Here is a 26,946-nt window from a genome sequence, read left to right on the forward strand (position 1 = left end):
TTCTGCCTTACTCACAGATAGACGTCTCAATGCAGAACTCAAAGGAATTATTACTATGAGGTATTCAGAGACATTGGTAAAGACATGCACGGCCAGAGTGCTGAACCTTCCTACACACAGCGGAGAGACAAGGAAGGTTGGGGGGAAAGGAGGGATGGAGGGGTAAGAAGGGGGGGTGGGGGAGAGGAGAAACTACGACCTTTGGTTTAATCTGTAGAAGTGGACAAGAGAAATTCCTTTGGTATGTTTTCATTGCATGGTTGCGCTGGCGAAAAGCACCCCGGTGTGATTAAAAACAAAACAAGAACAAACAAAAAAAAAAACCTTTTCCATGTTTCTTCAGTAGTGGCCCTTCTACAGGCTGAGGTATTCACAGAGTCAAAGGTGAGAGGTCAACAGCGGTTTAACACTTTGGTTCAAGCAAGGCACTCGTCCTGGGAGTTTTAGAAAGATTGCAACACGTCTGCTTCTACTTTCAGGAACATGTCTGCCTATAGTTGAGTCAACAATTCTGCCCATGTCAGCTTGTCTGTCTACTGTCATGAAAAGACGTCTGACCTATCTGGTGGATTATCGACCTATAGATACACACTAGAAGGCAGAGCAGAGCAGGGGAAAAAGACACACCAGCAAGGTACGCTCTCCAATTTGCATCCATTGTTTTTGAATGAATCCTGATTTTTGTTTTAATATATAGACACAATGTCTGTTTTACATATTCTGTTGGTAGTGCTACCGAGCACAAAGAAAGGCCGATCATATTTAGTTCAGGTTGGCTGTACCCTGCAGGCACCTGCGTATAGCTGCTTGTGTGTATCTATGGCTAGATCAGCATATCTGCCTATAGCTACATCAGCATGACTATCTATGGAGCTGTAATCAGAGCACAGATGAAGCAAGAGCACACGTAGCGGGGTGGGGGGTGGGGGTGCATGGGGTTGAGTGCAGGTTGGAGGGGAAGAAAGGGGAGAAGGAAGGAAGAGAGAGGAGATTAGGGGGGAGGGGAGACATCCAACATCTTTTTTACACCACTCGGAGGCCGTGCAATGAGAAAAAATCTTTGGTAATCTTTGGTATCATCAAAGTGATAGAAATCACGTATGGAACTTGAGTGAGGTAGCATCTTTGGTTCACACTATAAAACATCAGCAGGTCTTGACACATTTTTTTTTCTTGTCGTCTTTTTTTTGGTTTTTCTTTCAGAGGTGAAGAAGCGGCTCCCTCTCACCTCTCCTCCGGCGCTTGTTCTGATGAATGTAGAGCTGCTAACCCCGGCCATGAGGAGGATGACGGCAAGGGGCCAGCTCGATATATTTAATGATACGCTGCCCTGGGCCAGCCCTGTGTAGTGCTTTCCTCCTAGTGCTGAAATGCATAGCTTACCAGGAGAGCGGAGGCAGGATAGGAGGAGGAGGAGGGGGGGGGTCTGGGAGTTGGCAACAGGCAGGGTGGGGTGCTTTCGTATTCAGGTGACAGGGTGACATTGCTGTGTAAGCGCCTGAAAGTGATTTGATCATTGATATCATTCCCTCCACCCAACATCTTTGATGAGGAGATAAAATCAAATCCGTGTGGAGCACACGGGGACGACAGAGCGACGCTGAATGCTTATTATTAGAGTGGTGACACGTCGTGTCCTTAAAAACACAAAAACCACCAGAGGCCGTCTGTCTCCCTCGCTGTGTCACAACCACAGCACCTCAGAGGCAGCACCTTTGTTTTCACCTTTGCAGAGAAAACACACTACTGAACGGATTAAGTTTTGCTGCTGGCATTTTAGCAAATAAACTTGAGCGTAATCTGTAGGCAATGATCTGCAATGATTAATCTTCACAATGAGCGTTTGCAGGAACATTCTCTCGAGTGTTTTCGGGGATATAACTGGGTATTTCTTTGGATTCAAGAAGGCATCTATAAGGCAAATGTCAATTGTTAATTTTCAGGGCTGTGTCATATAATATTTCCATTTGCAGGGAAACGTAAGACTCAAACATGTCGTATGGACCATAAGCAGTGACATTCTCTTCTTTGTGGTGCCTAAATAACAGTCTCAGGAGGTGAGGGAGGAAATGAGGTAAAAAACTCTTAAGATCATCAGCTACAAAATATAATCTTTGGTCATATTACTTCATAGCAGGTTCTGAAGTGGTTTGATTTCTAAGCTGTATGAGAGGCTTCAGGGTGTAAAAGGCTTTGGTTTCTCTTGTGTAAATGATTCAACGCTTCAGCATGTTGGAAGAAAGCACTACCATGTGGGTTGAGGTTTCGGGTTTTCTTTTTGGTTTGGTTCAAGGGTCGAGGGTTTTGGGGTTTTTTGGGTTAGCAGCCTATGCATGGGGAACGTCTTCATCTGTCTAGAATGCTTGATAGAAAGACAGACAGCTGGACAGAGAGACAGTCCACCGCCACCGATCCAAACAAGGTTGCCCAACAATCCAGTCGCTCCTGTAGGATTTCGTTTGTCTCTCTCGTTGATTGGCCAATCCCACCGGAGCTCCACATTCTGGATGTTTCTCAAAAGGTGTGGACAGCTGCGGGTCGGACTGCAAATGATTAAACCTCCAAATAGGTACCCATCATTAAAACCAACCAATCGGATTAGAGATAAGGATGGTGAATGATAGATTGATACTGGCTGGGGAGGTGTGGGGTCATAGTAAAGCTAGAGACCAGTGACAGTGAGTGTGTGTGAAGAGGGGGGAGTAAAACTATAGTCTTTTTGCAGTATGTTACACGTAAATGTGTTGCTGAAACAAACATTTCAAAGCAGGTCAAACAAGAAGTCTTTGGTTTGTTTTTTCATCTTTGGATACTATAAATATCAATATAGTACAGGTTTAAGGGCAAAACGTTGCTTCAAGGTCTTTTTTTTAAGTTTCTCTTTGTTTCTCTTAAGTTTTAAAGCTTTTCCACCGAGGTTGAGTCAGTCCATGAGTCGGCCATATTCAGTCCGTCTCATCAGGCTTTGGTGCAGGCATTGGGGCCAGAGTTGGGTGGGTGGCCGGAGCCATCGTCCACCCACTTGTCTAGGCTCCGGCGGCGTGCGTTCATGAAGAAGTTGCTGACTGTGGTCAGCTCGAGGCCCAGCTGCTGGGCAATGGTGATCTGCAGCTCTTTGGATGGACGCTTGTTCTCCTTGAAGATGGCGTGGAGCGTCCGCCGCTGCACATCTGTGAACACCAGCCGGGGCTTCTTGGAGACGCTCCCCCGCTCGCTTCGGCCATGATCCTGTTCCTTACGCTTACATGCTGTGGAGGATTCAGGAAAGACACAAAGAGAGAGTTTGTGAGAGAGGGCAGAATATACGGGATAATGCATGACAATCTTCTCTCCATCACACCTTGACCTTGGATTTAAAGGAATGTATGAATAAATCCTTGGACTGACCCATGAATTATCCATTATACCTATTGAAATTAGACGTGTGTGCTTGTCCATTTTCACCCAAACTAACTCTGTTTTGGTTTTGATTGTTTCGGTGCACCTTTCATACCTTTCATATCAAAATTATTTTTTACTTTTGAGTCCACAAAATTTAATTTATATTGCTAATATGACAATAGCATTAAGATCACACAAATGGTAATTCCACAATCTTCAAAAAAATCTTGTATTGTTTTAAATTGTCATTATTGTAACTGTAAATGATAACATCAAGCTGACTGGAAGCAATCATTTAATGCCTGATGCAACGCACACAAACAGCAAATGCAACAGCTGATTTCAATGATGACGATGCTCCTCCTCTCTGGTTTAACTTGTGTTAAATGAGTAAAACCAGCTGCTGCAGTTTTATCTAGATAAAAACAACAATCCTATCCACACTTTAGCAGTGCACATTTCATTTCTGATGCTGCAAAAGTGACGAGAAATGTGAATAAGACAATTCCCTTGCTTAGAAGCACCCGTCTTGATTTGATCTGTCAGATGTGACTTTGTACGCCGGCAGGTTGGAAGCAGCGGAACTGCTGGTAATAATAGCAGGATTAAACTCTTCCGAGGGGAACCCCATGGAGCCCCATTGACCTCTGTGGGTTCACAGACCGGAGCAGAAGCTCCGCGGAGTAGAGCGGACAGACAGGAAGCCTGTCGGCGGGGAACAATGAGCTGTCCGCGGTGCTGAAAATACCGCTGCGCCGCAATATCCTACAGCTGTGGAAACATACATCCAATATTGAAAATAAGAACTTGGGAATCCGTTTGACAGCAAATCAAACCTCCTTTCAACTGCTATCGTTGCTATTTGATTTTTCTTTTTTTTCTTTTAAAGCCCTAGTGCAGCCATCCAGATGGAGGTTCACAGAGTCCAGGAGGGGGCAGGCGTGAGCTGCTGGAGCAAGGCCCAATGTAGGCTACTCACTGGGGAAATTAATGAACGGGCATATTCTCACCACAAAGCCATTCTTAACCAGTGCTGAGACATTTTGCAAAGCACACCGGCAGAATAAAAATAAAACGCAGTAATGCACAGATGAAACCATTTAAATAGAACAAATGGAAGACAACATATAACCTGCGGTTCCTCTCGTACTGAGAAAAAAAAATCTCTCTTATCGTATAAAAACGACCAACAATTCGATATTGCACGAGGCATTTGCAGTGCATTTAAACTCGTGTATTACCATTGTCGTGGCCTATAATATGTTCGGTCTAGTTTGTGACACATTTGTGACTGCGTTTTAAATGCACGTGTAAAGTAGCAGTAAACAGTACGTGTTATTACAGGGATTAAAAATCAACCGTATGCATTTCTCGCTGACTCCACCTTGTAACCTATTTATTTTTTCTTTCTCACACACACTCAGGTGTGTGGTAATGTACAGCGACCTGTCCGCATGACCATAAACTGGAGTGTAATTGTGAGTTGGAGCAGCCCGGTGACTCCAGTGCTGGTAAATATTAACAGAGTGCCGGAGCTCCTCGTGTACGGCCCGCTATAAATCAGCAGCAGTGAAGGCCACGCAGACAGCAGGAGCCACCGCAGAGCGGCCCGGCCCCGGCGCAGGAGGCCCGGGGCCGAGAGGGAGCTTTCCCAGGACCAGAGGGAGGACAGCGGGCCTCGTTATCACGCTAATCACACACACACACACACACCGCTGTTTCTGCTGCTGCCGGGTAATCATTACAAACACACAGATAACTCCACACTCTCAAACAAACCGCACACACTGGGCCGACAGACACGGTGTGACGATAGTCCTGCGTTTCATAATCTCCCCGAGAACAACAAACAGACCTCTGTGCTGCTGCGGATTCTGCAAATATACAACCCTCGAACTTTGCCTATTCTGATTTGGAGTAGTGTAAGCAGGCTGTATTCATTTACAATTTCTTAAAACACAGCATTGAACATTGTCTCTGCAATTACAACTGATTGACCGAGTTTAAATTGATCTCTCGCGTCTGAATTCATTAATTATGTCCTGTGCCAAAATCATACCTGCTCCAAAACTGCTCCCGTCTGTTCTGTCGTATTCTTTTCAAGCAAATTCGGTTGGGTAATTGAATACGTGGGAAAGGGATAAAAGACCCGAGATTAATTTCAGAAGCCTAAAAATCAATAAGCATATCACATCTACTTCAGCACACGATCACATATCTAGTTCGCGAAAGAACGGATCGATACAATGGTGCTCACCCTATTCTCTCCAAATTAATTTGGCTTTTTAACTGCAACGGATTTGTCATCTCACAGTCTCTTTTTTGTGGCGTTTTCAACAAAAAGTGGTGATTTTATATTTGGGCTCAAGAAGCTTCGTCATTTTTATTTAGGATTTTTTCCTCTATAGGCGAAACACTTTAAATAAAACGAAACAGGACATAACATGCTAAAGGAAAGAAGAATAGGAAAAAGGAAATGAAGACGACTGAAAAAAATTAAAACCATAATCAATAACAATAAATACGCTCCTGATCGTATCCTAATCGTGTTTCAGTTTTAGGCTTATCACGCTATTGTCGATGATAAAATACAAAGCCAGCTTTTAAAAGTTAAATTCGATTTTGTTTTACTCATTTGAAAAAGTCAGCGATAAAGAGAGACAGAGAGAGAGAGAGAGAGAGAGAGAGAGAGAGAGAGAGAGAGAGAGAGAGAGAGAAAGAGAGAGAAAGAGAGAGAGAGAGCAGCAGATGGGAAAACTGAAAAGTAATCAATTGCGATTCCACTGACATGCACGCGCACGAGCATGCACGTACACACAAATGTGAGTAAAAAAAAACATGCACTTTCCATGTGGCCGCAGCCTCACTTTTCAAAAAGCAAAAAAGCCCATTTGTAGGTCATTGATTGGGCCTATAAACGTTAAAAAAAAATCCATTGGGCGTGTGAACGCGCACATGCTATTTGGGCCTCAAAGCGCGCCCTAATTGACTCGTGCCTGTACCTCAGGGACAAATTAATACAGAGGTCTATCAGTTAATTAGAGGAAACCTCAAGTCGAGTCAGGGTTGGTTTACGACCAAAACATACACACACATGCTCTCTGTTCTATTCCAATCGAAGGCCTGTAATTAGAACAAAGTGGAAGACAAAGACTGGGACTTCAGCTTTACTTGGCATTTAAATGTAGTTTATCACACACTCTGAACGCCAAATGCACGCTCTCCCCCCTCTCGCTCTGTTTACACCAAGGGCAACACCAAAAAGGCCGATCAGTTGCATCTACACCAAAATAAACACATTCCTAACGATTTCTGGGCGAAGGATCGTCTTACGCACACAGTCCAGCGGTCGATATTTTGAGGTAAAATGACATGGGCACTTGTTTCACACAACCTAAAAAAAATCAGTGTAGAGACAGAATAGGGGGGAAGCGTATTGATATCAGACGGCTGCTTTTGGCTCGACGAAGCACTTTTCCAACTTTAGCGACCTCACATATTGTTGAATACACCTCAGACCTCCGATCGAGGCGTAAACCTCTGATTTGGAGGCCTCGTCTAAGGTAAGCAGGCTCCCCCGTTAACCAAACACTAAGGCATGGCCTAGTTCCAAACAAGCTCCTTTCATAAAGTTATTTAAGTTATTTCTGGAGACATTTGCAATATTTTGCTGAAGAACCAACAGCACAGAGGGGATGAGTCCTGAATGCTGTCCTGATGTGATTTTACATTATAGGCTATTTACACTGCTGGGAAATGATATTTGTTCTCTCTGTTAGAATATAAAAAACTACAAAAATCAGTTGTAGTCCCCAGCCCACTTGAGTCCCATTGCTCGGTAAGGTCTAGCATTCAGGGCTCATGTCCCTCTGTGCTGGATCAACGTGTTTGAGCGTCCGGTTCTCTCAGCAACACATTCAGAAGATGAAAACAAAGAGGGGGGCATTACCGAGGCTTCGCTCACCTGCGAGCCTGAGCGCACTCATGCGTTGGAACTCAGGCTCCTGCAGCCATTTCCACATGCGGCGGAAGGTCTCTCTACCGGACTTGAGCTTGGACCAGGGTTTGGGGTTTCTCAGCAGGTCGGACAGGGTCCCCTGGGACCTGCAAAGGACCCGCTGGGCAAAGATGGCCTGAGGGATGCTGTAGCGCTTCAGCTCCGTGGTGATCCTCTGCGCCACCTCTTTGGTATTCACCTCCTCCATCTGGCCCCCAGAAACACCACCCCCTCCACCGCCGCCACCTTGCTGCCCGGGCCCGGAGGCCTGCTCCCGGCTGTTCACCAGCCCCTGGCCGTGCCCCTGTGCACCGACGTGGGCGTGCGGGTGGTGGTGGTGGTGGTGGTGGTGAAGGCCGTTGATTTGTACCATGCCCGCCGAGGAGCTCATGTGCTGCTCCGTGTGTCTGCCGAGCATGGCCGGGTGATGCGCCTCGAACCCGCTGGGGGTGAGCATCTTCTCGCCGGGCATGGCGGCACCCGGGTGAGCGTAGGGGGGGATGCCGGCCTGGGAGGTGTGTATGCTGGCCAGACCGGAGCCGGACAACGGGGAGAGGCTCTGACCCATGCAGGGATCTTTGTGATGATACGCGGGATACAGACTGTTCATGGGCGCCAGACTCCGGTCCTCCCGCATCAACGTGAAGCTGCCGCTGACATTTCCGGGGATCCTCTGGTGGGGGTGATGGTGAGGATGGTGGGGATGGTGGTGGTGGTGGTGATGGGGTGGAAACTTGTCGGACACGGTGGAGATGGGGGGCAAGGGCTGCAAGGGGGTGAGGGTGGTGTAAGTGCTGCTCGCACTCATGCCAGGGGGGACTTCGCACATGCTGATGGCGGGGTGCAGGTGCCCGTGGTGTCCCGGGTGATAGTCTCCGCCGTCCAGCAGGGTCGCCATGCCCATGGCGCGGTGGCTCAAACCCCGGGGGCTCGGACGGGCATGCGGACTGTGGCCACTCAGCAGGTCTCCGTGACCGGCCACGGATTCATGGCTCACTCCGTGCAGGTCGCCAATATTCTCCATCGACAGTTGTGCGTTCATGATCCGGGCAGCGCTGTGGACAAACCATCTATCTGGTCTGACCGCAGTTCGCTGACGTCCAGAAGTCCTCGCGTCCGGTAAAGTTCAATTTTTCTTTTGTTGCTTTTTTCCCTTCTTCTGCTTGCAGCAGCAGCAGCAGCCTCCTTCACTATTACCTCCTCTCTGTCCTCAGCTAGTCACATATATTCTCCTACCTCTGACGCTCTTTTGCAGAATGGAATCTCCTTTTTCCGAATCCCCCCCTTGTCCTTGATATCTTTGTTGTTGTTGTTGTTTTTTTTAAATTATGAATTTTCTGATTCTCTTTATAATTCAAGCCCCCCCACCGCCAACCAGCTGTCCTTGCGCTCCGGTCGGGTGCCGCGCCATCTCTCTAGTTGTGTGTCACCAGCCCCTTTTCCACCGCAGCACAGATCACTGTCTACACATGCGCGTTGTGAACACCCATCTCCTCCCATGCTCTCTCTCTCGATCTCTCTCTCTCTCAAACACACAAGCGCGCGCACACACCATTCGACGGCTCTGACGTCAGCTACCTTATTAAGGAAGGGAGGTATCAAACCACCTGCTAAATGCTATTTCCCCCGATATTCAGCCTTTAATGAAATGTAAAAAAAAATGCAAATAGATGGCTGTCTAATAAAATCCTCACAGAACCGAGCTGTGGACAGTGACAGCCATCTGTTATTTAGAAAAATGTGTAGTTCATTAGGTCTATAATGAGGCTTTATCCCAGTCCTCCTTAAATTATTAAGTGCAAATTAAGTAAACTTCCGGGTTCATTTGGAGTTGATTTTTTAACTAGTGAGGTCTGGGATTCAAAAGCCTCCAACAACAACAACACATTATTCTTTAGGCTTCAGAAATGACAACAAAGCCTACATTATTTGTTGTGTTGTTGTTATTAATTAGCTGCTAAAGGGATGCCAATAAAGTTGCATTCATGTGTAGCAACATAAATCCATTATTTCATCTTCAGGCTTCAGCTGCCCCCCCCCCCCCCCCCCTCCCCCACACCCCTCGCCAAATATGTGGCGGTTTAACCAAACGAAGAAGACTGTCGTACCTTCTCTTTTGATAGAAAAAGATGAGCAGATGTGTCTATTGTTCAACCATTAAGGCTTAACGAACCAAGCCCAGCAGCACGTGTGTGTGTGTGTGTGTGTGTGTGTGTGTGTCATCTGAGAATACATTCACAGTGACATTACAAATAAAACGCCGACATTGGTATTTATTCAAATGAGGTAACATTTATTTTGTGGCGACAGGAACTTCCAAGTAATACAAATTCACACATGAACTCACAGACACACAAACAGCTTCTCTGTCAAATCCAAGGCCACGGAGGGGACGATGCACGTCGCCACTATAACCAGATAATAGCCGGGCCCTGCTTACATGTCAGGGGCCGTTTAGCCTAATAGAGCGGTAGCGCATGGGCGTCCTCAGCCGGCCGAGGTGACAGCTTGCAGCGGTCAGTGTCCTGCTGGACCCCCCGCTGAATGAGGGACATGTCAAAGGTGACGCTTCAAGACTCCCAAAGCCAACATCTGCGGGGGGACAGATTAACCTTTCAGACTTTTCCCTGTCCTGGACCTGCTAGGGGCCCCGCATCTGTCAGGGTCCCCACAATAGAGCCAGTGCTCGGTTGAACGAGTTAAATAAAAGAAAAGAAAGAAGAAAAAAAGAAGAAGTTAAACTGTCTCTGATGTGAAGTCAATGTCAACGGCGTGTGTGTAACGTGTGTCGAGACAAAGGGACACTAATTCCTCGAAGTGTGGCTGTCCAACCGTGTAGTCCTGTGGACATAATAGACTTTTAGAGGCAGGCAGCGGGGAATCAAAACGCCGTGAATGCGCTTACATGTTCATTTTTAATCAGGTGTAACATGCTCCACATTACAGGTACCACTTTACTTTCGTTGAATCTGAATTGTATTTTATAATCTCTAATCAGACAATAGTTTTACCCTATTTTGTATAATAAAAAAATAAGGAACTCTTTTTTAACAGTGTATGACTTTTCCCTCTTTATTCTGTCGTATTGGCTGTATACTCGCACTGGGAGAGAAATGTAGAAAAGACAGAGGCACACGAAAGGCCAAGATTTGGCCTTACATGGCAGCAAAACCTCATCTACACATTCTCATGCGGATCGATCGGCTCCTGTCATGTCTGCGCGACCTGAGCTGTGTGTTTATGTGTGTTGGCTCTCTACGGCCATTGTGCCGAGACGGGCCCTGCCATATATGAGCCGGTGACATTTGCTTTGTGTGGGAATATAAGGGACACGGCGTTTATGAAAGAGGATACATTTCAAGCGGGATTCAGTTCAATTAATACAAAGGAAAAACCATGTCACGGAACCTATACACAAAAGAGCCACGGCGAGAAAAATAGGTCTTTCGTTTATAATCCAGCTTTACAAATGGAAAGGAAGAGTTTATGCCAGGGCAAAAGGGGTGCCAGGCAGTGGGCACCTGAAGGCATCCCTTAGTTTCACGCTGATTATTAATCAGGGGTATCATCCACGTGAAGCCCCATAGCTGCGTCCGAGCAGAAACAATATAATGCCTCGCGGAAAGGACCGGATCAATATCTCGGCAGCTCTGCAAAGTGACACAGCGTCGCAAACGTTATAGATGTTCAAAATGACAATTACAGCTTGTTTAGAAACAGCTCTCGCCGAATTGCATGTGGTGAGACTAAACTTTTATAAATGAGGCTACTTGAGTTTGGCCCATGGTCGTTTGTGGCGGATGGACTCGTATGATAAAAGGGCGCGTGCATTGGGAAAACTGAATTAGCCTTTTGGAAAAAAAATAAATCAAGCTGCTCTTGTTTTTTTTTTTTTTTTAGCCTTTTCAGTCGATAAAATTATTTATTGCTTCACCTTTTATGTCTCGTGCTCCATAAATATTGCTGCTCTGCAAATCTAATTTGATGATTTTCCTTTCTTCTTCTTCATCAAATCCTCCCAAAATCAAGAATGTTTGTAGGAAATAACTATTTGAGAAGATATGAGATTATTCCTCTATGCGCTTTTTTCTTAAAAAAAAAAGAAAGAAAAAAAAGTGCATTGCAGTATTTGTGGCTGGCCTTTACAGCATATTTGAAGTATAGGCCTTGAAAACACACCACACCGTGCCAATCAATACTGAATAAAATTATAATTCCTGGAGGAACTCAGGCTAAGGCCTTTGATTTGTGAGAATAAACAAACCTCAAAAATATGTTTTCATACATACTTCCTCTGTGGTATTTTTCAGGCGCTTATATATGTGGTATTATAAATATAACTTTATTTAAGTAAGGCGATCATTTTAATCAGCAATCGAGTTAAGATATTCTTATTTGAATTATGTATTATTAGTATTAAAGCTGTACGGATGGAGCTGTTTAAACGTGTTGTACCTCATTCTGATACTGAAACAGCACAGTAAAAAAATAAATAAATAAGCATCACGAATTAAAACAATAATCACCATTTCAACAACCAGTTAGAGCAGGCGACAAGCCAAGATTACATTAAGAGCTAAAGAGAGATCATCTTCTCTTTAAGCTGCTGCAGTTTTAAATCCCACACTGTAACATTTAATACAAACTGGCCTCAGTTTTCTGTGAGTCACGGGACCAAACAGGTACAAATAAAAACCCCATCAGCTATAATAATAATAATACAAATAATTAAATTCTCTCACTTGATTAAGGAATTTACTTTTTTTTAAGTTTCCCTAATTAATATAAATACCATCATGGCCGAGCAGCAGATGCCAGACCTGCTGCCTTGCTCAGGGGTAAATCAACTGCCTCTTCCGTCGCGTTATTCCGCGTCACTTGCTCTGATTCGTGCACTCATGTGAAATTAATAAGGCATCACTTTACATTAAGGTGTCCATATGCCGCCCAATTACTCGCTGTAACTTTGGTGAGACTCCAATTATGACAACAAAACCGTGTTAACGATAGCCAAACCAGCCCGCCGTGATGCTCCAAATGTGCACTTCAAATCCTGATGACTTCTTACTCAAACAGACGGTGCCTTTGTGAGCATCCATAATCATTTTGGGGGGAAATTGAAAAGCCTTCTTCCAAATATATCGTGTGGGATTTAGAAATATAGTTTGATGCTGTATTTGAATCTGATAGGCTATCTCTGTTTTATCGTTTTGGGGAAAACATCAATAACTAGTTTACTGTATTGGTAACTTGAAAAACATTTTTTGGGGCGAATTTAAAAGGATTATTGTGCTGGCTAAATCAAAAGAACAGTTTGAACACTATACACTATTTGAGATTTAGCTACGTGTTTATTTTAATACAAACTGCAAATCATTCCCATCCTGTATGAATATTTCCTAATTCAGGCAGGACATTCTTTTTCAAATTGGGGCCTGATCATTTGGGATTTTTTTGTTTTCTTTTTCTTTTCTAGCATTGTATCCAAAAAATATATCTATGTTCCATCTGATAACGACGAGAGGGCGGGGCTGCTTTCTAATAAGACACTTGTCTTTCATTGCAACGTTGTCTTTCCACCTAAATTCACCGCAACACAGTCATGATTTAAGATCGATGCATTTGCAATGAGACTGTTTTCCCTTTAACAAAACAGTAAAACGCTGTATGCGTTTAGTGGTTTTTGCTTATGTCTTCCTGTAGCTGCAAGCGAACTAAGCGCATATTTAAGACACCACAACTCTATATTAAGAGCTGCATTATGCAGGAAAATCAATGACTTATTCTTTATAATATCGCCGCCTTCGGGCTTGACACTGCGTCATTATAACAGCATCTCATTTCGCCGAGTCTTTAATGAAGAACGCTCAAGAACAGACGACACGTTTGTGCCGTGAACCAACACGTACACATTACACCTTCGCAATGTGCTAAACGCGCGTGCAGATGCTTCCGCGTGCAGAGAAACTAACTGTGCGTCAGATTTGGACTGCACTCTTTTGTCTCTTCGTCTCTTCTCAAAGGGACGCCGCGACATTTCTGCATTTCAACTCCTCTTCTTCTGCGCCACACACACACACACACACACACACACGCACACGCACACACACACACACACACACACACACACACACACACACATTCCCCCTTTTTCTAACACACGCACACACGCGCGCGCGCACACAGACGCACTGTCGTCCCCCGACTTTACCGCAGGATCCCTTTCTGTCAAGCATCTAGCAGCTTCCCAGGTCACTCCCATTCAGCGGCGCACAGGACGACAGTGGTTGAACATCAATGTACATGAACTATTTAACTCCAACTTGCAAACAAAAAATAGAAGATGCCTCGCATCCGCACGCGCTCGCGTGCGTGCGTGCGTGTGTCCCCGTCCCACCCTCTCCCCTGTCCTCCGACTCCTCCGACTTCTAGTTTTTCCTCCAGAGCTGAATCCGGTCCGAGGTAAACATCCTTAGCCGCTGCATGCGTCCCCCTTTTCCCCCCAATCGCATATCATCCATCCCGCAAAGAAAAAGCCCGTGTTTTCCTGCTCCGGTGCTGTCCCTTCTCTCCGTGCTTTTCCCGATGCAGACGCATTTGAATAGCTGGCCGGTGTTGTTATGGATCCGTGCGCACTGAAAGAGAATCAGTATGCAAATTGTTTCAGTATCAATCGAAAGGTTCGATCCGCCTGAGCGTCAGCCCCTTTGGCACGAGAGGCTCCTTTGCTGCATAAATGCGTATAATGATCCAATATATTAACACACACACAGACACACACACACAGCGATGAGAGGAAATACTGGTTGAAGAAAATACTGAACTTTAATATTCTTTACTTGATAACATGTAAATCTAGGGATGCAGATGGTGCCTCAATGACTCAGACCTTTTTAGCCTAAATACATTTTATTCAATCAAATCACAATCAAAGGTGCTAAACTTTATGTTAAAATTAATATTTAACCTGTGGTTGATTTAATTTGTCTGTAAAGGAGGTTATGTATTTGTGCTAGTGTGAAAGTGGAATTACCCTTTTGCATTATGCTCAAAACTGAGGACTGAAATCAGTGTTCATTTTAACATTTCACATTTTGGAAACACACAACAAGAATCGCCACACAAAGCAAGTCACTGAACGTTGAGTAATGTGAACTGACGATGTTTCATGACTTAGCAGTCATATGATTTGATTCATAATCATAATTTTGATTTGATACTTTTGATCAAATCAAAAGTATCTGGCTGTCATATTCTGATAATCTAACAAACATGTAGCCTATAGAGGGGTGTGTGAGTGTTCTGACAAACCCACTGCAGAGAAGGAGCACCATAGGCGAGGATGGATATAGAGATAAAATGAAAAAGTTGAAGGTAAAATAAATGCCAGGGTGAAATTACAGGGGAGGAGTGCCGGAGGAAAAAGAGTAATGGCAAAACGCACAGAAAGTGGAGCCGATGTGAAGACAGGTTTGGAGCTGAGAATTTAGGCAATCGAGAGCAGGAGGATGAAGGGAAAAGAGCAAGAGGTGAAAGGAAAGGCTGTGGCAAGGGCAAGTTTATTTACATAACACAAATCCAAAAGTGCCAAAAGAAACACACCACAAAAGGACATTCTACCACAATATATATATATTGTTATATGTATATTTTTTGGTAGTCATTTAGGACATCACCAGCTGCAGAGCAGAATATTTAAAACAAGCTCAAGTAAAATGAGACATGTATAAAATACAAGGATAAAAGTTGCGATGCAGTAAGATATGAATCATTATTTGAGCTGAGGAAAGGCAGCGGCATACAGGAAACTCTTCAACCTTGATTAAAAAGAATAGAGAGTTGCAGCGGACCTACGGGGAAAAGGAGAGTGTGGTCAGGAGGAGATAAAGCATAGAGTCCGTTATCCATCTGTTCCAGGGTTAGAGTTTGACCAGCTGAGGGGGTCAGGGGTGAAGGGTTGGCGACCCCCTTGGCCCGAGAGCACTGTGGCCAGCACACTGGCAGGTACACGCTGGGGACGGGATTATAAAGGTAAATAAAAAAAAAGGTGGCCGTTTTTCTACCAATGTCCTCGTTTTTGCACAGATTATCCAGTTGGTAGGCTGGAATGGCTTCGTGCATTTTTTTGGTTTACACCACTTGAAAAGGATTTTCTGAACTCCAAAGCCTTTAAAAAAAATGTTTCTGATAGAGACATTATTCAATATGTGCAGTGTTGTTGACAAAGAACGTCACCACAAGGTTGATTTAGTGGCGGTTCTGGAGCTTTTGATCACATCGCATGACCTCCATTAGCAGATGGAATGTTATCATGTAATGGTAGATTTCATTTTGAGCACTTCAAGGTCTTTTCTGCTTGTATATGGACCAGCATGTCAGGTAATATATCAGGAGGCAGGATTTTAAGCAATGTTATGAGCCTTTATCTTAGTGATGATGATTGGTTAAAAAACACATCATAGTTTAAAATAACAGTTAGTCACAGAGGGAAATTTAAATAAGTGTTGACTTTTGGTTTCACACCACAAACGGGGTCTCCTGATTGAAAGTCCCTGTGTAGACTCCCATGGACTATGACTAGAAACATGATGCTTCAAAAAGAAAATGTCAAACCTGTTTCTATCAAAATGTAACTAATGATGCAATTTTGTTCTATGGGAATGTTTAAGACACCAGGTTGAAAATGCGAGAGAGTCACAGCCGTGACAAGACGCATATAATAACTCTCTTCTGTCTGTTAAAAAGTGATGTGTGTGCAGTGCATAGTGTGTGCAGATTTAACAAGGTGCTCCGTGGTTAGGTCAAGGATTGCTGTCCTTTACTTGTGCCTGAAAATCTATATCTCGGAAAGGGGATGGATTATATATTTTATGTCAACAGGAGGCCGTCCTCTCCTTTGTGTGTACTAGTGTGTATGTGTGTAGGACTGTGAGGGGCCTAGCATTGTGCACAGTGGGTCTCTGCTAGTGTGTGTGTGAGAAAGAGACTTCATTGATGAGGTGTGTACCGTAAGGTGTGATAAACACAGGTGAACTGTGATTATACTCTCTTATAGAACTTATATATTCACACCTGAGAATTTCCCCCAATCAAAGCAATGATTGGTTTGAAATAATGCGTAACCAATCTGTGACCAGCTGATTGATGGGGTTATGTGTGTTGTGGCTGTAGCTCAGTGCCTTTAACAGCAAGGTTGGCGGTTTATCCTGGGCTCCCATCATCTGCCCAAAACCCAATGAGTTTCAGTTAATAACTTTGATTAAAAAAAAAAGTTAAATTACAAAATGTTTCACCATGAAATTAGATTTCACTGATGGCATCAGTGTATTTTATTTAATTGATTTCCACATCTCTGAATGTACAATTTATCATCTAGCATTGGTCTCTTTGGCTGGTATTTTATTTGTCTGTGTGTCATCACCTTAATGTGCCCTTTCTGAAGAACTATTGGATATTTCATAACTTGTCATTCAAATATATTTTGTATTTAGAAAAATGAAGTGATTACTGTCCAATTGCTTGTAGGCATGTGGTTACATGATTATGATGAGTTTGCGTGAGTTGGTGGTCAGTCACACTGACACTGACCGTTAGTGTATGTATTTCTTACACAAAACATAAGTGTGCGTTATTCGTCATTAATGGTGCGTGCTGTGGTGAGTGCTGTACTCACAGGTGTGTTTCAGTGTGTGTGTTTGGGGGGCAGGTGGAGGGATTAGTAGGGAAAGTGGCTGCGGTGAGGACAATGATAGCTGCATCTAAAAGAGGATTACACAGGTTCCCCCCTGTCTTCATGTACCTGCCATTATGGGATTACGGAAGCCACTTCCACCTTCTCATACCTCCACACTCACTCAAGGGAGGGGGGGTAGGGGGTCCTGTTTAGGTCAACAGGTAGAGTGCAGCAGCACTAAGGCTGCCTGTCCGAGTTTGACTGGAACTCACTGTTTCGTGATTCTAACAGTGAAAAGGTGTAGTGTCTTACTGTATTCAGAAATATGAACGTGAGCACAAAACATGCCGACGAGTTATATTACAAGCCATCTGCTACACACAACTAAAACCGTGCTAATGTTTGCACACACACTGTAGATGCAGACACACAAACAGACTGTATATGAGAGGGGAGGAATGAATGGAGCTATGATAGCACCAAACACACATTCACACACCCTCAGTAACAGTGAATACTGATTTGGCACAGTCTCTCATGATATCTATTGTTCATTAGTCATTGTTATCCAGCTTTGATGTAGCTGTAATGGGCTTTAGATGTGTGGACCGGCTCCATAAAGACCCCTGTTTAGTAACGGCCACAGTTTAAATGCTCTTAATGTGCTGCCGAGGTGTGGGGAGGGGCCAGGAGCTCTAAATCACCGAGACATGGGGGGAGGCAGAGGGGAGGAGGGGGGAGATTGGAGGTGAAGAAAGGAGCGATTGGAGAGGAAAGGAGAGGAGAGGGGGGGGTTCAGGGACAAGGGAATGAAATCTGTGTGTGTGCATTCTGACGAGGCAGAGAGAGCCTCCCTCCGAAACCGCCGACGTGTTTACACAGCACAGGTTCACACAGTCACTGGTACAAGTACACACACACACACACACACACACACACACACACACACACACACACACGCATGCACACACGCATGCACACACACACACACATGCACACGCAGACATTGAAACACACCCACACACACACACTAGAGGGTCCTCCCTCTAGTTAAGATGCTCCTGTGCCGTGTGTATGCTTATATAGAATTTAGCACTGAAGTTGCTGACATGGGATTAAGCAAATGTAACTGTGTGTGTGTGTGTGTGTGTGTGTGTGAGAGAGAGAGAGAGAGAGAGAGAGTGTATTCGTGTGTGTGCATGCGTGCGCACGTGTGTGTGCATGTGAGTGCGTGTGTGAGATCAGCCTTGTTCCCAGTAGGGACAGAGCAAACAGACAGAGGCAGCTATCAGCCTGTCCATTGTATTCATCTGATCACTAATCTTCAATGGTTAAATCATTATCCATCCACCACCTTAGCAAAGGGCCAGACAAACACTACTGGGCTGTCACCAAGCAGCACAAGTCCTTAATATGTTACTAACACACACACACACACACACACACACACACACACACACACACACACACACACACACACACACACACACACACACACACACACACACAGAATGCACCATACACGTACATTCCATAAATATGACAATATCTTACAGGAATTCATTCACAGGAAAATGTAACAAATACAAGCACAGTCTACTGTATACATGTACTGCAACACACACACACACACACACACACACACACACACACACACACACACACACAGAATGCACCATACACGTACATTCCATAAATATGACAATATCTTACAGGAATTCATTCACAGGAAAATGTAACAAATACAAGCACAGTCTACTGTATACATGTACTGCAACACACACACACACACACACACACACACACACACACACACACACACACACACACACACACACACACACACACTGTTGTTGCCATCTCCGGGTTTGAGGGGCCTCCATCACTCCCAGCAGGATACTCGGGCAAATCTAATTGCAGGTAAATGTACAGTGCTGCTCTCTGTGGCTCCTGTGTTGAAGATGGGAGGAGAGGCCCAGCGACATGGTTAGTATTGGTCGGCATGACTGATTGGCCCTGCCCTAACTACATTAGACTGTGGAGAAGTGGCTGGCTCCCTCTCCCTCCCCCATACACACCGCTGCTTCTCCCTCACAGACCCCTCCGCTCCTTCAGCGATGGCACAGGTAGTCAGCGGGACTTTGGCGTGGGCTACTACGTGCGGGGGGGGGCGAGGCGTGACCCAACCCTGTGGCGGATCCCTGCGTATCAATCTCCAATAGAGAAGCCCACGGTTGATTGGAGCGTATTAGCAGGCTGTTGGGGCTGGAGGTAGTCCAGGCCCAGTGGAGGGCTCTGCCATCTAAGATCTGATCAGAGGTTATTAGCAGTAAAGAGCCACTGTGGATGAGGGGAGAAGAGACATCATTTACAGGGTCAGAGCCTGGCCGCACAGAGCTAACTGGGCAGTGCACACACACACACACACACACACACACACACACACACACACACACACACACACACACACACACACACACACACACACACACACACACAAAATCCTACCAGCACACACACTGGACAGTAAAGGGCGGCTCATTACTCAGTGAGAGCTCAGGTTTCCAGCGTAGACCTCTCCATTAGACCCCCAGTTAGGGAGAAATGAATGGCTGCAGCTTCTCCGCACTCATAAACCATCCAACCGTCCACAGCAGGAGAAAATGAGATACAAGTAAAAGGAGGGAGGGGATCTTCGAGGTAGTGTGTGTGTGTGTGTGTGTGTGTGTGTGAGTGTGTGTGTGTGTGTGTGTGTGTCTCTGTGTGTGTGTGTGTGTGTGCACTAAAGAGAGAGAGAGAGAGAGAGAGAGCTGAGGGGTCCTCGGGGTCTTTGAGATGGAAATGTCCAGCTGGCCGGCCGTCTGCTGCTTGACCCCTGAGCTCAAGGTCAAAAGCCAGGGCCCCCCACACCACCCGGCCACTGACCAAACACTGACCAACGCACACATACAGTATGCTCACGCTCAATATCCAACCCCCCCCCCCCCCCCCCGTTAGTACTCCGCTTTGTATTTGGAGGTGTGTGTTTACGTGTGTGTGCTTTCAGAGAGAGTAAGAGGGGAGCGTGCACTCTGCTCCACGCGCGTAATTGATCATTTAATCTGGTTGACATCATAATCCCCGACGTGTGTTTAACTAACTGGCCGACCGGCGGGGGAGCAGGAGGGCTGAGTAATTATCTCATTTGGATACATTAATAACGAAGCATCACTCACCGTCACCTCGGTTCCCCCGAATCAATCACAGTACGCAGCGAGGTGTGTGAAAGAAAGCGAAAAGATGTGCAGATTCGCTTGCGCGTTAACATGCACGTTCTGAGGAAGCGGAGCGTCGAGGCGATGCACCTCCAAGCAGAGTGTCGGCCATCACACAGCCCCAACCTGCCGCAGGAGCGAGCTAAAATGGAGACCGGTGCATGTGCGTGTCAGCTCCTGTGCGTGTGCAGTGCTGCATCTGCGTATGGATTTGTAGGGGGAAAAAAACCAAAGCACTCAGAGAACAGACCACAAATCAACAATATTGGAAGGGAAACAATCAAAGAATTTAATCGAAAGGATGAGAATATGAGAAGGGTATGCGGTGCGCATCGCAGAGCGGCGTATTGTTTTTGTTTCCAACGTGCACATTCAAAAGCCAATTGCACAGAGGACGGAGATCCACACGAACGGCAATCAAATTAAATAGCAGTTGAAACAAAGAGAAGCGGACCTATGCATGTGTCCTTGTGTCCGTGTGTCCGTGTGTGTGTGTGTGTGTGTGTGTGTCTGCGCATCAGGGTCTTAGGAAAATTATTGGTATTGATTTAAGGCGGAGAAACGTGGAAATGTTACCAGATGGGACATTTAGTTGTGAGTGGCTCGGAATGAGACGAGTCATCCTCGAAAGGCCAGAGAGATGCAGCGAATGCACATCAAAACACCAAATGCTGTCCAGACCTTCCCCTCAGGATTCATCCACAATTCACCATCAAACTCTGAGGTATATTCGTTTGTGTGTATGGAGATTTTACCCAGTGTATTGCATTCATTGTGTTGAATTTGCTCAAACGAATGACTTAGAATGGATTTGTGCTTCAATTAATAGATTCCATATGTCAAATTTGAGTGTGCGTATGAATTATACAGCAGTATATCTGATGTTCTGACAGTAAGTGTGTCTAAGTAAACAAGTATGCTGCACACCGCATCAGGAGCTGGATTTATTTTGCTCACAAGCCAGAAAATGAGATATCCAAACTGAAATTGTTGCCCTCTTGAACCCTTCTGATTACAGTCATGTCCCATCCTGGTCTTTTTTGAATAATTTACTAGTCTAAGCAACACAGAGCCAAATTTGCAGAGGTACGTGATAGAAATCCAAGGTTTTCTCTTGCCTATTATATTTTATATTTCCTTTTCGGATCTGTTTTGTATGCACTCTTGTTGTAAGTCGTAGTCTCAGTGATATTGAAATGGGTGGAAATGTGAGGCTTTGTGCCCTAAAACGATGTTTAATCATCAAACTCATGGCCGTACCAAACAAGCTAACAAACCTCTGTGGACGACTGATTCCGTGCAGTTTTATTGTATGAAATGTGCAAATCAAGAATCCCTTTCAATGACCTTTAAACATCCAAAGAAAGTTTGCAAAGCATTTCAGTCACACACTTCAGTCATGCAGTGCAGTTGTTTAAGTTCCCTCCTTACAGCAGCTCCTTCCGGCTAGTGGGATCATTACTGAGTTGGAGTAACGGGTGGCTCGACACCCCCAAAGGCTTTTTTCTCAAGAGACAGTCTGATGGTGGAGGCACTTTGTAAGGAATGAGCTTACAGCCCCTGTATCCTCTGCAGGGTGAGTTATGTTTTTAGAGCAGATTGTCCCTTTAACCGTCTGTTCTCGGTGACCACTGACCGCTGTCCGTCTGTTCTGGTTCAGGTTAGGAGCCTCTCAGTAGAGCTGTTCAGATTACACCAACAGCTCAATAGAGACAAACTCAGCATGCTGCAGCACATGCACTTGTGCACGCACGTGCACGCCCTGCACACACACACACACACACACACTGCACACACACTCACAGTAAGCTGTACATGAAGACACACATGCCTGAACATAGAAATTAATATAATTTAAGTGCATCTAAACACATCTGGAAACTCTCTCTCTCTCTCTCTCTCTCTCTCTCTCTCTCTCTCTCTCTCTCTCTCTCTCTCTCTCTCTCTCTCTCACACACACACACACACACACACACACACACACACACACACACCAAAGAAAGCCTGGCAGTCTGGTGTTCTTCAAGTTAATTTGACACAGAATCGATTTGATCCCTCGTCATCTCAATAATGATAGAAAAGACGCTAAATGCAATAGAATCTCTGAAATCTAATATTTTGGGGTCAAATCGTTTAATGAAGAGCAATCTGACTCTGGACTTTCACTGTTCGTTCTGGACGCTATCGATAAGGATGTTGTTTTTCCAGATGCTTTGTTTAGAATACAGGACGTTTAAAAGAAGAGAGCAGAATTGCCTGAGGAACTGTAGCCAAACTGCTCTCAATAATACAGCTGCATTTTAGGCATATAGCTGATTGCGGTCGGAGTGATTTCAAGGTGGAATCTGCAGTCTCAACAAATGGGCCAGAACAAAAGTCAAAACAAGCTATCACTCTAAAATTATCTGATGCATAAAAAAAAGAAGATACAAAAGCCCACCAGATTACTGGTGCTGTTAAAATAAAGGTTTATTTTTTATCAGTTACATTCCTAAATGGAAAAAAAGGCTGACTTTTTTACCACAAAAAACAACATATATATATATATATATATATATATATATATATATATATATATATATATATATATATATATATATATATATATATATATATATATAAAACCTTTGTACTATGTACTTCCGGACGTGCAGACGGACTTATTACCAAACAGATATTACAGTAAAATTGGCACAATTAAATACTGTGTATGATAATAGTTTTAACATGTGCTAAATGATCCCAAATTGGCCTGCAAAAATGAAACCTCTTCTGCTAAATAAGATCTGTATATCACAAGACGCTAGTTATATGTTTTATTTCTGACACAGTAAGAAACAGCCCTTTGACTGACATCTATTCCTGCAGAGGCTGATAATAGCTGTAATTGTGTGTCTGAGCTGCAGCTTACTGAAAAGGGACCTTTGAGTTGTTTATTTTCACAATCACGTGCAACAATCATACTTTAACCTTATATGTGAGTGCTTTGTGGTTCCTTACATGGTTGTGTGTGTGTATTTCTGGAAGTGTGTGTGTGCGTGTGTGTGTGTGTGTGTGATTACCCATGCTGTTATCAGCGGCAAGCTGCCATTCACTCCAGCTGAAATGAAAGGTTTTCCTCTGTCACAAAGCAGTTTCTTTGTTTCCATGGTGCTATGATTCCGTCAAAATCCCAGAGAAAACAGAGGGGGGAGAAAAGAAATCAATGTCCCCCATCACCAACAGCGGTCTCAGCCTAGCGGGCTGCCGCCATGCAAGTACACACGCCAACGCATGCATACACAGACAGTGGGAGACACAAAAAACAACAAAAAAAAGTTGCCCTTGCGACTTAAATCTGTTTATTTGATTATTTTTTGTATCACTGAAAGAAATGGACAACAGTATATCATGGATATTTGTGATAATAGCAGGAGAATGCTTGAAAAGGTAATGATCCCGAGGAGTTTTCTATGCTTTCGCAACCCTCTTGTAACCGGTAGATTCGGAACGTATTGACATTATTTACAGTAGCTGCCCGCAGAGAGGAGAGCAGTAATTTACTCCCACTCCCACATCTCTCAGCAGGTCTTTGATATTAGAGGATGTTTTTGTTGGAAACATGGTTAAACAGCATATCCTGAAAGAAATCCAGAGTTACGCGGTTAGACATGAAGTCGATGGTTTGATGGTATTCGTCATATTGTTCTAAAAAAACAGAGTATATGTTTGTTTTAAGCCACAATAATTAGGTAGTTAACATGAAACTTAAACTAAAGTATTCCATGTCTTCTGGGAGCTATAAGAAACAATTGAGAAAGCACTATGCAGAAAAACCATGCATGGATTGATGGTGGAGATTTTCAAAGGCATTTTGGATTATTTTGAAGGGATTCTGTCTTCTGACACCAAACAGAGATAAGCATTAAAATGCTGGAGGGAGAGGGCAACGATGACATGTGAATAAAATCTAACTGGCTGAATTGTGTCAGAAGGTGATTTTATTTATTTTTTCATATTGTTGATATGCCAGCTGCTGTAAAATGCAAGCTTCTATTGTATGCTGATGATTCAGCATTACTGGCATCTGGGAAATTATGAGGAATTATGACAACCAAGTGGCTCATAATAAACTAAAGTAAAGCTGAATCGATGAATGCAATAGACACACCAACCATCTCTGCGGATTGTGTTCAAGTTAGCCTCTCTCTGAAAACTTTTCCAGCTGGAAAGGTGCACTCAGTATAGTGCAGCCAAAAACAGAGCTTCTTCAACATGCAGCCATAACTAGGCCCCCAAAATATACAATTTACTGCAGCAGAATGGACAAACACAGAGTTGCACAATCCCCTGGTGAAGATAATTCACATTTTATTGTGTCTTTCCATTGACTTCACTTTCATGTCTGAAAACATTCACTAAACTGAAAGGTGCTACGATGAGTTTGTGACCTAAACAGTCACACTTTTGCAGAAAGGCAAGGGGGAAGAAGACTATTTGCTTGTAAATGTGGATGTAAACAAGATCTCAAAAGGTTAAAAAAAATTTCATTTTGTTCTGATTTCAACCATCCAGCATCCATACATTCATTCACAGACATCAACACGCTTGATTAAGTATTTACTGTAACAAAAAGAGTTCAGGTGTCATTAAAGACTTGGAAGGGCTGGGGCAATAGTTAGAGGTTAGAGGTCATTACTTCAGTTAAATGACCTCTGTAGGTTAAAACATCTAAGCATGGATTTGGTTTTCACACAGGACACGAACAGCAGCCCTCTGGGTGAAAGTCCTGTGTTTATTTGAGCCGTCTCTCCAACCTGACCTCCTACCTACACCAATTTCTTTGTTCTTTATAGTGCTTCGCCTGAATTCCTGCTTTACTTCTGTCATAATTCCTACAGCCACTAGAGGCAGCATGTCCTGCATGTCCAAAACGGATGCTATAAGGTAGTTTGACACAGACACACACCGACGTGTTTGATGCAATCGTTTCTTTCTTTACCTTACTTTCAACAAGACTTAAAACAGATTATTCTGCTTTGGAAGTCTTTAGGGGCCACACAACTTTGTGTGTGTGTGTGTGTCTGCACAGTGCACACATGATGCTAATGTGAGGCCATTAGTGTGTATGTTTGTGTGTCCCTCTTAGAACCCCCTTCATGCTTTTAAGACACTCCTCAAGATTCTTCAAGGCTGCAGATACACACAATGGACAGTCTGGAACATAGGCAATGTGTGTGCGAGTGTGTATGTGTGTGAGTGTGCTTGAGTGCGTGTATGTGACTGTTTTTATGGTATGTTATTTTTTTTATGTATGAAAGACCACTGGCTGGTCTCAAGGAAGCTCTCCGAAGTTGGAGACAGGCAGCCAGGACATCAAACCCAGTCACTTAAGAGGCTTTCACAGAAATAAAGAGGCAGGGGATGAAGATGATGATGATGATGATGAGTAATTAGGACGAGATGAGAGATAATGGATTCACTGCTTTTATCTCTTTGGTCCTTAAAGGTTAAAGTGAAGTCGTAAAAGTTTGGTGCAAGTAAATAAGAGAAAAAGGTAAAGATGGAAAAAAAAACAATACTGAATGATGGATGGCCGGCCAGACAGACAGACAGACAGACAGATAGACAGACAGATAGACAGACAGACAGACAGACAGACAGACAGACAGACAGACAGACAGATAGATAGATAGATAGATAGATAGATAGATAGATAGATAGATAGATAGATAGATAGATAGATAGATAGATAGATAGATAGATAGATAGATAGATAGATAGATAGATAGATAGATAGATGGATGGATGGATGGATGGATGGATGGATGGATAGATAGATGGATGGATGGATAGATAGACACTGTCCAAATAGGATGTGATGATGTTCCTCCTATATTACATCACAGCCATAAATCTTGATTCTCATTGATCACAAACAGGTTCTGCAAATACAATTTCAAATTTAAAAGCTAATGCACAAAAAAGCTTAAAAAGAAATCAATTTTTATTCCACTAAAGCGGGCCCATATTGCGAGAAAGTAGGCAAAAATCAAAGCCGATATATACATTTTCCTGTGAAATCATTCCTTTCTGGCCCGCTGTAACGAAGTTCGAGAGAACATAAAGCGCACTGTTTTTTTTGTTGAGAAATAGCAATGAGATGTAGTAGAAGTTTAGACCATTAGATTTATTACCCAGGGGCCACGAGGAAAGAACACATGATGGGAAGGTGAGGCATCCCATCTAAAAGAGATTAGAGACGCGTGAGCACTCCTCGGTGAGGTCATGCCCAAAAAACATCACAGACACCAAACTACACATAATTGGCCCCCCAAACCCCCGCCATACACACACACACACACGCACGCACACACACACACACACACACACACACACACACACACACACACACACACACACACACACACACACACACTGTGCTCTTGTTCAGATGGACTTTTTTTTAGATCACTTGCACACTAAAAGTGAATGCTTATCAAAAGCATCAAAACCTTAACTTTTGCAGCTGTGCCTTTCAGAAAAGGCACCAAAACACATTTTCTGCTTTGCACTTGTTGGCAACTTTACACTTCTTGCAAAGCACTACATGCCGCTTCTTAAGTTAGTCGCACGTTCAGGAATGAAATCTCTTGCAATCA

General features: G+C 44.0%; 1 protein-coding gene across 2 annotated transcripts; it reads right to left on the minus strand.

The window, feature by feature from the left end:
- Window positions 1–295: 295 nt before the first annotated feature.
- onecut1 (one cut homeobox 1) lies at window positions 296–8,816 on the minus strand. Of its 2 annotated transcripts, none has more exons than XM_084018947.1 (2): window positions 7,346–8,816; window positions 296–3,248 (listed from the first exon to the last, which is right to left on the minus strand). In XM_084018947.1, exons 1-2 carry the CDS (start codon window positions 8,418–8,420, stop codon window positions 2,959–2,961), a joined length of 1,365 nt encoding a protein of 454 aa, XP_083875073.1. In that variant the 5' UTR covers window positions 8,421–8,816; the 3' UTR covers window positions 296–2,958. The 2 variants fall into 2 exon arrangements, with proteins under 2 accessions (XP_083875073.1, XP_083875072.1); XM_084018946.1 differs by having other exon boundaries at window positions 7,331–8,816.
- Window positions 8,817–26,946: the final 18,130 nt, after the last annotated feature.

This window comes from Eutrigla gurnardus (assembly GCF_963514095.1).
Source record: "Eutrigla gurnardus genome assembly, chromosome: 1".
NCBI lineage: Eukaryota > Metazoa > Chordata > Actinopteri > Perciformes > Triglidae > Eutrigla > Eutrigla gurnardus.